Source organism: Polistes dominula, unplaced genomic scaffold (genome assembly GCF_049000335.1).
Source record: "Polistes dominula isolate Pdom_NZ unplaced genomic scaffold, Pdom_raw_medaka contig_18, whole genome shotgun sequence".
In the NCBI taxonomy this organism is placed as follows: domain Eukaryota; kingdom Metazoa; phylum Arthropoda; class Insecta; order Hymenoptera; family Vespidae; genus Polistes; species Polistes dominula.
Genome location: NW_028301164.1, coordinates 4934836 through 4946561, shown reverse-complemented (window position 1 = coordinate 4946561; position 11726 = coordinate 4934836). Strand labels below are relative to the sequence as shown.

The following is an 11726-nucleotide window of genomic DNA, read 5'->3' as shown; positions in this document are numbered from 1 at the left end:
ATAGAGTCGTGTTATAGAATAATTATATGAAATAAATAATATAAATAAAATTCTCACGATCTATAGCTGAGCCTAATAGTATAATAATAATGTGTATAAACGTGAATATGCCATTTGCACGAATACGTAAACAAATCTATATAAATGTAATATATATATATATATATATATATATATATATATATATATATATATATATATATATATATATATATATATATATATATTAGTTCCCCGCAAAGAGAAAAAAGAAATAATATAAAAATGAGAATAACCAACTTGGAGTGTTCGCGTGCTTTTTGTGTAAAAGTCTCTCATCATGTTGTTATATATGTAATCCGAAATTGTATACTGTTTCCTGAACAAAATTGTTATCTATGGATTATACTACTTTTATCATATCATTGTTGTGAATAGATTATTGTTATAAAGACACATTGTGCGTTGCATTATTGATCTCATATTCAGTCACGCATGCGCATGCGACGTTACAGTTCGACGGCGGCTGCGCAAGCGCATGCGCATACGACGTTACAGCTGTCATTTGCCAGCCAGCCTTCGCAGCAGTCGGTCACGCGCGCAGAGATTTTCTCTCACGTGGGAGCTTTGATGTGTATGCGCTTGCAACATGACAGCACGACGGCGATTGTATTTATGAACGTATCTATGTGCAACAGTAGGTACTGACAAGAAAAATGTATGTATTAATATGAATTAATGTCTTCTTTGTAGAAATTTCCTGTGAATTATTATGCGAATAGAATGCAACTGCAGTGAGAAAAAATAATCTATACAATAATAAGTTTAGAGGTAAAAATAATAATTTTGCTTAAAGAAGACGTAAATAATATAATACTATATAATACTATATAATACATTTATTTTTATCAATTAAAAAGTAATATACGTTGCATTTATTTTTTTAATCATTTAACAAAAATAAATTATACTTATCGACTGATAAAATATGTGCCGCCATCTAGCGTTACTAGCTATTACTTCATTTACCGGTAGGTAAATATATGTGCTGCCATCTAGCGGTGCTAGCTATTATCAATGAGCATTGATTGAACTTTTCGTAGACTCATGCATTGACTAATTTCTTCGTAGCTCATTGATTTTCATAAATCGAAAAAATGTTTTTCCTGCATTCGAACATTGACTGAACTTTTCATAGACTCATGCATTGATTAAATTTTTATTACACTCGTGCATTGAATAATTTTTGATATCATATTTAATGATGAAAATCTTCAAAGATAATTAGATGAAAATTTGAAAGAAATTCAAACATATGCATTGAAATGTTCATTCATATGTAAATATAAATGTTATTTTCTCTTTCTTTCTTTCTTTCTTTCTTTTTTACCTTCTTTTATAATGATTTTTCTTATTTTCCCGTTTTTCTTTTTTATGTGTTTCTTCTTTTTCAACTCTTCTCGTTTTCTTGTTATTATTATTATTATTATTAGTCTTGAGAGGGGTTTGTCGGTCGTACTTAGTCGTCGTCTTCGTCATCAGTATCGTCTGCTCCCGGCGGTCATCTTCAATCTTTGAGGCGCCGGCGTGTTTGACTGTAAAATGTGAATAAATACACGTAAATTAAAGTCAAATAGTAAGCGAATCCAGTCGACACTATCAAACTGCCTTCGGCGTTTATTTTCTGAGTATGTGCTTTATATACATGCAGGTGTTATACTTAGGTACTCGTAGCGTGTAGTATGTATATATAGATCTATATAGATGTATATAGATGTATATAGATGTATATAGGTAAACCGGTTATATACGTAAATATGTTGTGGCTTTGTATTTTGTATACATCACAACACGTCATCCTAAATTTCATGTTTTTCAACTTCAAATAAACCTGGCGCCGTCTCCTACCAAACTCTTTCTACTTTCGGAGACTCAATCGTGTCTCTATCTATACCGTATCGTCGTCGTCGTCGTCGTCGTCGTCACGTTTTCACCCTCCCAACCATTATAGCGATAATTATTAGTCTGCCATGGGAAACTAACGAAATGTCTTCTCCGAATATCGGTTATTAATACTACAAACCTTTATTTTTTCTTTTTTTAATCACCATAATCCTATGCTACAATATGATAGAGAAGAAGAACACATGTATTTGTGAAATTCTATTAGAATGATTAGCAAATGGCCGATATTTAATCGTCCACTTATAACGTAGGATCGTATCAATCGCATTGTTGAGAATTCTTATGACGTCAAATCGTGTGTTCCTCCTTTGACCTGCTTCCTTGACCTGGCAGAAGAACAGAGAGAGAGAGAGAGAGAGAGGGGGGGAGGGGCTCGAACAAGAAGAAGAAAGTTTCCTTCTCTTTCAAGGAACTCGGCTCAATTTGGAGGCAATGGAGGAAGGAGAAGGCTTCCTTCTAAGAATCCCAACTAATGTCATTTCAAGAGGGTACGTGAGAGCCGCTTTCAAACATGCCTACCCCGTGATCGATCTATTGATCACTGTCACGTATACATCGATCTTCACTTAATCTTTTTTTGTTGGTTTGGTCCCTTTTTAAAATGATCAGATCACTTTGGCAAGAAAACATATACGTTCTCGGTTATGGTCGATCGTTTATAGATGAACTCGTCGTTAAAACAATTGTGCTTCGTTGAAATGATCAAAATTCCAAAACAATCAATATACGCAGGCTTCGTTCGCGTATCTATCCGTATGAACCCGGCTTGATTAGCTTCTTGGAAAACGCGTAGCGTAGTTTAGCAAGATCAACCGGAACGGAAGATGAATGGCGGATCACGCGCCCGATGACCGAGTTGTACACGCGCGGATAGGCCCAACTGAAGCCGCCTGCCACGTGCCTGCCCCCCGCCAAACCCTATCCACGACATATCATTCTCTCTCACGACCTATTATTAGTCCTTATTAGTTAGTCAGTCATTATTTTTTCTCAGGTCAGGTAAGAATCGATCAATTTCAAGGAGCCAATGTTCTTTCTGCAATCCTCGATAATGTACTTTTAACATATTATAATAATCCTTTTCAATTTCACATGCCTTTTCTTAAGATACTTTTGTCTATCAAACTAGCGTTATTATTACATTTGTTCCTTCTTTTGAGGTAAAATCAATACATTGAAAAGACTCGTTGAGGGAGAAAACGCTTTTCGAGCAGGAATATTTATAAAATCGGCCAACGTCTCTCTCTCTCTCTCTCTCTCTCTCTCTCTTTCTTGGCGGGCGGTAGGTCTTTGAATGTTTAGTCGCGAGCTTGCGATGCGACGACGACGACGACGACGACGACGACGACCACCTCCGTGGTAATAAAACTGTCTACGAGTCGTTGTGGATTTTCGAGGAGACGGTCTAATGCCAACGGATACATAGGTTTCCCATAAGAGAATCATATTTTCTTTGGGTGGCGCCTCAATGTTGACGGGACAGCTGTTCGACGGAATCGCCCCCGAGAAACGGCGAACGTTTCATCTTTTTCTCTTTATCCTCCCTCTTTCCGACTATCTTTACTAAAAGATTTTCTTCTTCTTCTTCTTCTTCTTCTTCTTCTTGCTCCTTTCTAAACCTCGCGCGCGCCGTATCCATTTAATAATAATAACAATATGTTTGAACAATTTAGAAATATTTTTAGATGAGATTCGCCAATGATTCGCCAATGATTCGCCAATGATTCGCCAATGATTCGCAAATGATTCGCAAATCAGACACACGGTTGGACTACCGTTTCTCTCGCGTGATGCCTGATTCACTTAGCGTCCTATATTTAGAGTCCTACAGCCCAACGACGTTTCTTTTAAACCGTAAACAATGTCACATCAATGTCACACAGCTCTACTAGCCTAAACACTACTATTACAATCAAATTTCTTTTCTCTCATTTTGGTCATTTTTGTCATGATCCTTAAATCTTTAAATTGTCATCAAAATGGAGACATTGAAAAATAAAGAAGACTTTTTGAAATTTCTAAACGAATAGTTCTTATGAACTTTTTGAAATACCATGAGACGGAGAGTGAGAATATAATAGAGGGGGCTAGAGGGTCGGGGGTTGGTTTCAAAGTAAAACGACAAAAGGAAAAGTTTGGGGTTTGGGGAAAGGAAGAAAAGTCAAGCAAAAGAAGAAGAAGCAGGAGATGACACTATGACTGCCTTCCCTCTTCGAATTGCGTCATTTCTGTCTTTTTATCCACCAAGAGATGAGAGTTACGCGCTGCCTCGCGCGTATCTTTATCTTTCTCTCTCCCTCTCTCTCTCTCTCTCTCTCATTTATCGAGCAATGACACCGTTCTGTACTACTACATCTAAGTCATTTCGTAAGAAACATGTTTTTCGCGCAACACTCTCATTACAAACGGTTAACTATCATAAATAAGAATAAAATAGGAGCTTTCTTTTCCTGCTTTGCTTGGCATTAATGAGTAAGTAATACCAGTCTTTATCAATAAAGTAAAAGCCTATTTCAGGTAGGTATAGTGTGCCTAGTACCCTTACATATAGCCATATTACCAATAGCCATACTACAAATGATGATTAAAGTTTGTTCGGGTGCGTAGGCTGACTTACCTAGACCCCACTATCTTGGCGACACCGATATTGCCGAATATTATTTGGCGATCCTTCAAACATTCAAACAAGGTAATTACCCTCCTCTTGCAGAGAGGTGCACCGTGGTGCATCTGCTGGTCCCTTTCTTTTATTTTTCCAATTGACCTGGAACCTCCCAAAACTTCCTCCTACCTAAGCCTAACTTTTTCCTAACAAAATCTTATACTAATTGCTTTTTAATGCAATCGATTGACCTCACATTTAATTCCGGAACAAATTAAATATGCTATGGCAAAGCAAAGTTCCACCATAGTTGTTGTTTATAGAAACACTTGAAAAAAAGCATATTCGACCACACCTGTCAGATTGAATATGATACATGTTAGGAGAGATTATTAGACCACTGACATTGATATACCGACAATCCAGATCTCTTATTACTACGCTTACTTATCGGAATAAAATAAGCATTATTATTATTATTATTAGTTGGCATTAGAAACTCGAAAGTAATAGCAAATCCTGCTATTGTTCCTGTCCCATTCGCCGCGATCTTCGTATCCTATTTCTTTAAGATCCCTCTTCTAATATTGTCCTCCCATCTACGTCGTCTCGGTCTACCGACCAATATTTTATGCACATGCCAATGCGCCCAGCACATGACCAACAACCCATTTTAATCGGCGTGATTTTACGACGTTTATCGTAATTCAATTGTATTAATTAAATAGAAGAAGAAGAAGAAGAAGAAGAAAATGAACTTATTTAATAATTAAAATCACGTGTATGTAAATGAAATACGCCCACGATAATACAACCCTGCTGCTGATCGGCTAGAAAAACAAGTTTATAATACGTTGGTGCATCTTGTTAACTTCATTAATACGTGAAATCGATGATAAGCTCATGATACGGTGAAAAGATAGTCTCTCGTTAAAGGATAGTTCGTTCTGACTTGAAAGAGAAGCGACGTCGCATCGATGCCTCTCTCCGATTGGTTGAGACCCGGCCGGGCCCCCATCGTGCCTTCGCGCACCCACTTGCTCATTCGTTTATCTGCCGATAACATGGCGGTCTCCGATCGGCCGACACCTTGTTGACCTATCGCGTTCCACAATGATGACGACTAATCATACAAATATTTTGTTTGTCCACCAACGTTTCACATCCTTTTCTTCCTCTCTCTCTCTCTCTCTCTCTCTCTCTCTCTCTCTCGTAATCGTCATTCTCTATAGTTTCTCACGATATTATTTTATTTGTCGATAAAATCATGAAACTCTGCTTGTTATCAAACATTTCTATTGCTACAGTAATAGAAAAATAATAATAATAATAATAATAAATATAGAGGAGTTGTAAAGAATGGAAAATTTGTTTTGTCGAGGTCATCCCCATTAATTGGGATATTGGTGAGGTAAATCTTGTGGGCAGTCTAACGAGACTTGAGTTTGCGTCATGCGTGAACTTGATGGTAGCTGATGCAATCTCGCTACGACTTAATACAGAGTGTCCTCTTTCTATTATAAAACCGTATAAAGGACATGTGTGAAGAAGAAATGAAGAAACATATTATAAAATGGATATACATAGAGCATAATCGTTCGCGTGAACTCTCTTAAATGCGAATGAACTGTTCAACTGTCGATTATCCTGATGCACGAAATTACGTCAATGAGAAGCAGCAAAGACGTTGGAGATAATATGCACGCATCGTCGCTCTGCTTGATATCCCGTTGTTGAGAATGAAATCAGAGTCCGATACGCAAAAGAACGCGTAGTAAGGCAATGTTATTTATGATACGAATGGAAACGAATATGGTGCAATATAATCCGTTGAAGAATAGCCGCGCATCTGACGGCTGGCTCTATATAATTTCGTTACGTTCTAACATCGTTGTGTTAATCGTACGTACGTACGTACGGGTGGATCGGGTGGATCGGGTGGGTCGGGTCTACGTGCATACTTGCATGCGACCCTTTTTTTCGAGCATATGCCGCCACCGGTTTTCCCCTTCAATTACAAATTATTTGTCGACCTAAGGAAAAAAAAGTCACTGGTATAAGCAATTTCTAACAAGAAAAAAGAAGCAAAATGAACTTTTTCATAAAAATCAAATATTACAAATCTTTGACAGACTTTATCGATAATTTGGACATTACATTAGTAAAAAATTTGACCAAAAATGCAACAAACAAATTTATCGATCAAAGTCAATTATTCGATAAAAACTTGTTTGCAAACGATTATTCATATAATATTCATATAATGGAAAAAAAGAAAAAAAGAAAAAAAAGAAAAAAAGATGCGTAGAAACGCGCCTCACGCACCTTCTCTCTCTCTCTCTCTCTCTCTCTCTCTCTCTCTCCCTCTGTCAGTGTTACTACTTTCTTTCTCGTTCTTTCGCGTTCCTTCTCTGACAACTGTACCCCGTCCTATCGCAATGGTCTTCTCTCTCGTACTCTCCCCTTCCCACCTTGTCTTTTCCCCACCACCACGTGGTAGAAAGGCTAGTCGAACCACGGCGCAACCTATATAAACTCCTGGTGCTTCGGAAGCATCGTCACTCTTTAACACGAGAGAAACGGTCTATGTAGAAATTTCCAACAAAGAAGCAGAGAAAGAGAAGAGATAACGTAAGCAGCAACGCGATAAAAGAGTTTATAGAATTTTTTTAAGAGTTTATAGAAGGTTTTAATCAACAACACCCCCTAAAGAACCTAAAAAAGATTAATCCATATCCATCCCCTATTTTCTAATTTTCCTAAAGTTTGCTTTTTAACGTAGAGACACACAGACAATATTATTCCTTTAATTATTCGAAATATCTTGTCAATAATCCTTACGTGCACGCACAAGAAGATATTGTGAATGAAAACACGCTAAGGAAGAAGGATCGTAAAGTTCCCGCCAAGGAACAACAAGGAACGAACCAAGAGGAAGGCGCAAGGACCAAACCAAGAGAGGGAGATAGATTTGCCCCCGCGGGACAATCGAAGGGACGATCTTCGCGATCGTCGGATCCACCACCATCCTTAACTTGAAAAAGTTAAATTGTTTTCTTCTGATCGGTACTCTACTGACAAAAAAAATGGAGCACAAAGTTGTCATAGTCATCGTTACTCTCGTCATCACAATCATGTGGTACTCTACGGAAAGTGACAGCGCGGTAGTTAGATCGTCCCAAGTAAGTAAGACTAATTCATTTTCATTATAATAACAATGCAACTTTTCAAATGCGTCTGTGCGTTTCACCAAGTATTCGATTAAACAAAACATTTATAATTATATTATTCTTATTGTAATTATTGTAAATTTGTGTATGAAACATTTCCTAATTTTCCAATCCAAGTTTTCTTCGTATAAGGAGTGCATCGACACGGCACAAATATATATATATATATATAACGTGTTCGGAGGCGAACATACGCGGCTCTTTTCCAAGATTCGAGGTCGATGGCATTGACCCCGAACTGCGTCGTTAGGTTTTGACGCAATAAACGCCGAAAGATAATCGGACCGTACGGACGCAATTTTGCCAATTCGCTCTTTAATCTAACAAGTATCTCTCTGTGCGGTACATTATTACATATTATCTATACACATGTACATGTACATAGGACGCGTATGCTTTTCTTTCATGTAGAAGCTGTGATTTTATGGTTTTTTGTTGTTGTTGTTGTTTTTAAGCACGTCCCTCCCATTGAAACTGTACAATCGCCGTAATATATAAATTAATGGGCTTGATAAATCATCGATTCTAATCCGTTTAACGCGCATTTATTTTCAATTGACTTAAATTCTTTCTACGTCAATTTTCTTCTTTGCTTAAAACATCGAATATGAATGATGCTATTTATATAAATTCGTATTAAATAAGAAAATGTTTATTTTATTTTTCTATAGGAATTTTCCGAAGCATTGGAGGAAATGCTACGAAGTACGGTAATTAACAAGGTCAGAGATTTACGCTCGACTGATCTTGAAGAACGAAACGGGACACGACATATTTGTCAAGGCAACCCTTGCGGATGGGCGATCTATACCAAGTTCACACGCCGTTTCGAATATTTCATGAGAAATACGTAAGTTACCTTTCCTGTGTTGTTATTCAATAATCCTAGCTAAACTAAAGCTAACTCTTTCGTTTAAGCAAATTTGACAAAACAAATGAAATTTCTTTGTTCTTTGTTCTTTGTTCTTTGTCTTTGTTCTATTAATTGAACAAATAATCAATTTGTTTTCTCTTGTAGATGCGAGTGTCCAGATTATTCGTACAAGTGCGTACATACGGAGGACGATTTATCCGTAAGTGCATACGTATATCGATGTCGTCAAAATACGACGTCGAACGATACCGAGGCACCGCCAGAAGACACGAATTAAAAAAACAATATCATACGCACATACATTTAGAAAGTTAAACGATGATTATCCCACCGTCGAGAAAACTCGTCTTTTCATCGAGCGTTTTTGCATTCATTTTACACGAAACATTAGAAACGATTTAATAACGTGGACGAAGAGAGCGTAGGGTCAAAAGAAACTAACAAATCTGTCATTTGTCTTCCATTTGTCATCTTTGACAATCTTTACTCGAAATTTGTACCATTTCATTGGAATGAAACTTTGAACCACGTAACCACGTCGACGCCGCCAACGACGACGCCAACGACGACGCCATGTTGTGTGGCATCGATTTTCATGATTAAAATATAGAGAGATCATCGATCGAATAGACAGTGTATCGTTTCTTTTAAATACATACATAGGTAGATAGGACCTTTAAGGACCTTTTTTAGATCTTCCTACCTTAGTTGCTTTTCACCACGTCCCATTTCTATGTATGTTTATCGTTGAAGTCTATAGAATTCATTAAATTCATGAAAAACTTGATATGTTTCAGAAAAATATATCTCAAAACAATTTTATTTGACATTAAGTCATTGTTTAGTATGAAATAACTAGGTAAATTTGCTTTTATTTCTACAGCAATGCTTGTAATTATGTTCCAATGGTCATTTACCAACTTTTGTCAATTTTTCTATTACCTAGTCGGACTATGTAATTCTGCCTTATTTCATGAGTTAACGAATTTCACGTTTTAATTAACGGTAGCATATGTATGTAGAATTATGTTTTTGTAGTTTAGAAATATATAGTTTTGTAAAAAAAAAAAAAAAAAAAAAAAACAGCTTCCTCGTAATAATTTACGAACGCTCTCCAAATGTTATTTTCTCTTTTTGTCTTCTTTTTTCTTCTTTTTTCTTATTAACAATAAAACGCCGCGCGAATCCTCCTTTCCAAAGCTAATAAATAACGTTGTACTTAATGGAAATGGAATGTCAACATTTTGTAAAATAATACGAGCCATCAATGTTTTTTCTCTACATCTTAGTTAGAATTCATTGAAATAATTAAGAGATATTAAGGTCTCCTTATGTAAAGAAGTATATTTAGCCTCCTATAAATTAAACATCAAGGTCTCCATCAAGAAGAAAAATAGAAAACTTTAAATAATAACTTAATATGATATAAAAAATCAAGTTAAAATGTGTAGTTGAAAAGAAAATTGGAAGAACCGAAAGAAATTTAAATACATTTGTGTGTATACATTTTGTATACTTCATTATTATGATGCTGCAATATTCAGAGAAAAAGAAAAAAGAAAAGAGAAAAAAGAAAAATAGTGACACATCATTTTAGTTAACGGAGGCTTTAATTAAACGTATTCGTAATGCAGTATTTTAAGTATCATTTGTACTCTTTTTGCGAATCGATGTATATATTGATATCTATCTTATCATTCACATATTATTTCAGTACGTATGTAAAACTCACCGTATATGTTGAAAATTCATTTAGAAAATAAAAACAAATGATTTATGTAATACAATGTTATTTTTTTTTAGCGATTAATGCAATCATGTTGATAAAATTATCCTTATTACCTTTTTTTAAACGTCTCATTTTTACATCTCTATCTAATTCTCTTAGAAATTTTTTATTCTAGGGTTTAATCATTTATAATTGTGTTTATCATTAATTACAATATGTGATAGACTTGTTGTTTTTTTATTTTTTTATTTGTTTTTAATATTAATGATTTATTATTAATATTATATAATGATTTGTGCAAAATATATCAACATTAAATTATCTTGAGTAGTAAAATTGTCTGTACATTTACTTTTCATACATGAAGGAGATGTATCTTTTACTAAAATTGCCGTTATTCTCTCTTCTTCTTTTATATTATAAAATACATTATATCTAAACTCACAAATAAGTCAACCATCGGAAGACCATTTCTGTTGTTTGTGTGTTTTTATCTTTAATTTGTCAATTCTTATCAGATTACTTTACTGATTATTATTAACTGAATGATGAGAGAGTTATACTTTAACAAGTATACAAAATATATATATATATATAATACAACCTTGGAGAGTCTTAATGCAACAAAATATATATACCTATATATATATACAAAGAATGATTAAACTTTATCCACCATACAAAGTTACGATTAAGTAAAATTTCTTTAATATTTTTTTTTATATGTTTTTATGTACATAAAGAATAAATACTTCATATTACTTATAAAATGCATAAACACATAAAAGCTTTTCATTGAAGAAGAAAAATAATAAACTTATCAAAACGTGTTTTTCTCCAGAAAGATAATAATTACACGTTACGTGTAAAAAAAAAGAAAACTTTTATATAGTCATATAAAACATGATCCCTACGATTCTCGTCTTCCTCTTCATCAAAACTCACATGTGAAACATGCGACATAACATATATACATTTTATGCGTGTTTGCATTTTATCGTTGCTTTTAGATTAAAAGAAAAAAACCAGAAAACTAAGCAATCTTTTTCTTGTGCTACGTGTGCAAAAGACTCTTCCATGCGATCATTTCATATGCGATGTGATATTGTATGTGTGTGTGTGTGTGTGTGTGTTTGTTAGCCGACTTGTATTCATGATGTGTTACACGTAAATACATATTTGTTCGTTTCATCAATAAAGAAAATTCTTATTAATTTTTATATTACTGATTTGTTTTTATGTGTACTTTTGAATGTTCTTATATAATAAGATCAGGTAAATCATAAGGCCCAGAGATCCATGTCTCCTTTTTCCACATATACATATGTGAGATGCACACATACACAC

At 34.9% G+C, this 11726-nt stretch overlaps 1 protein-coding gene across 2 annotated transcripts; it reads left to right on the top strand.

Annotated features, from left to right (window-relative positions):
• Positions 1 to 201: 201 nt before the first annotated feature.
• LOC107071326 (uncharacterized) lies at positions 202 to 10437 on the top strand. Of its 2 annotated transcripts, none has more exons than XM_089178829.1 (4): positions 202 to 697; positions 4552 to 4633; positions 8448 to 8626; positions 8795 to 10437. In XM_089178829.1, coding segments are annotated over exons 1-4 (396 nt in total). In that variant the 5' UTR covers positions 202 to 695; the 3' UTR covers positions 8928 to 10437. The 2 variants fall into 2 exon arrangements, with proteins under 2 accessions (XP_089034955.1, XP_089034954.1); XM_089178828.1 differs by lacking the exons at positions 202 to 697; positions 4552 to 4633 and adding exons at positions 7076 to 7177; positions 7404 to 7728.
• The last annotated feature ends 1289 nt before the right edge of the window (positions 10438 to 11726 follow it).

Coding starts and splice junctions, on each gene's coding strand:
- LOC107071326 (XM_089178828.1), top strand. CDS start 7,633: ATGGAGCACAAAGTTGTCATAGTCATCGTTACTCTCGTCATCACAATC. Junction 7,729..8,447: donor CGGTAGTTAGATCGTCCCAA/GTAAGTAAGACT, acceptor ATTTTTCTATAG/GAATTTTCCGAAGCATTGGA. Junction 8,627..8,794: donor GAATATTTCATGAGAAATAC/GTAAGTTACCTT, acceptor TTTCTCTTGTAG/ATGCGAGTGTCCAGATTATT.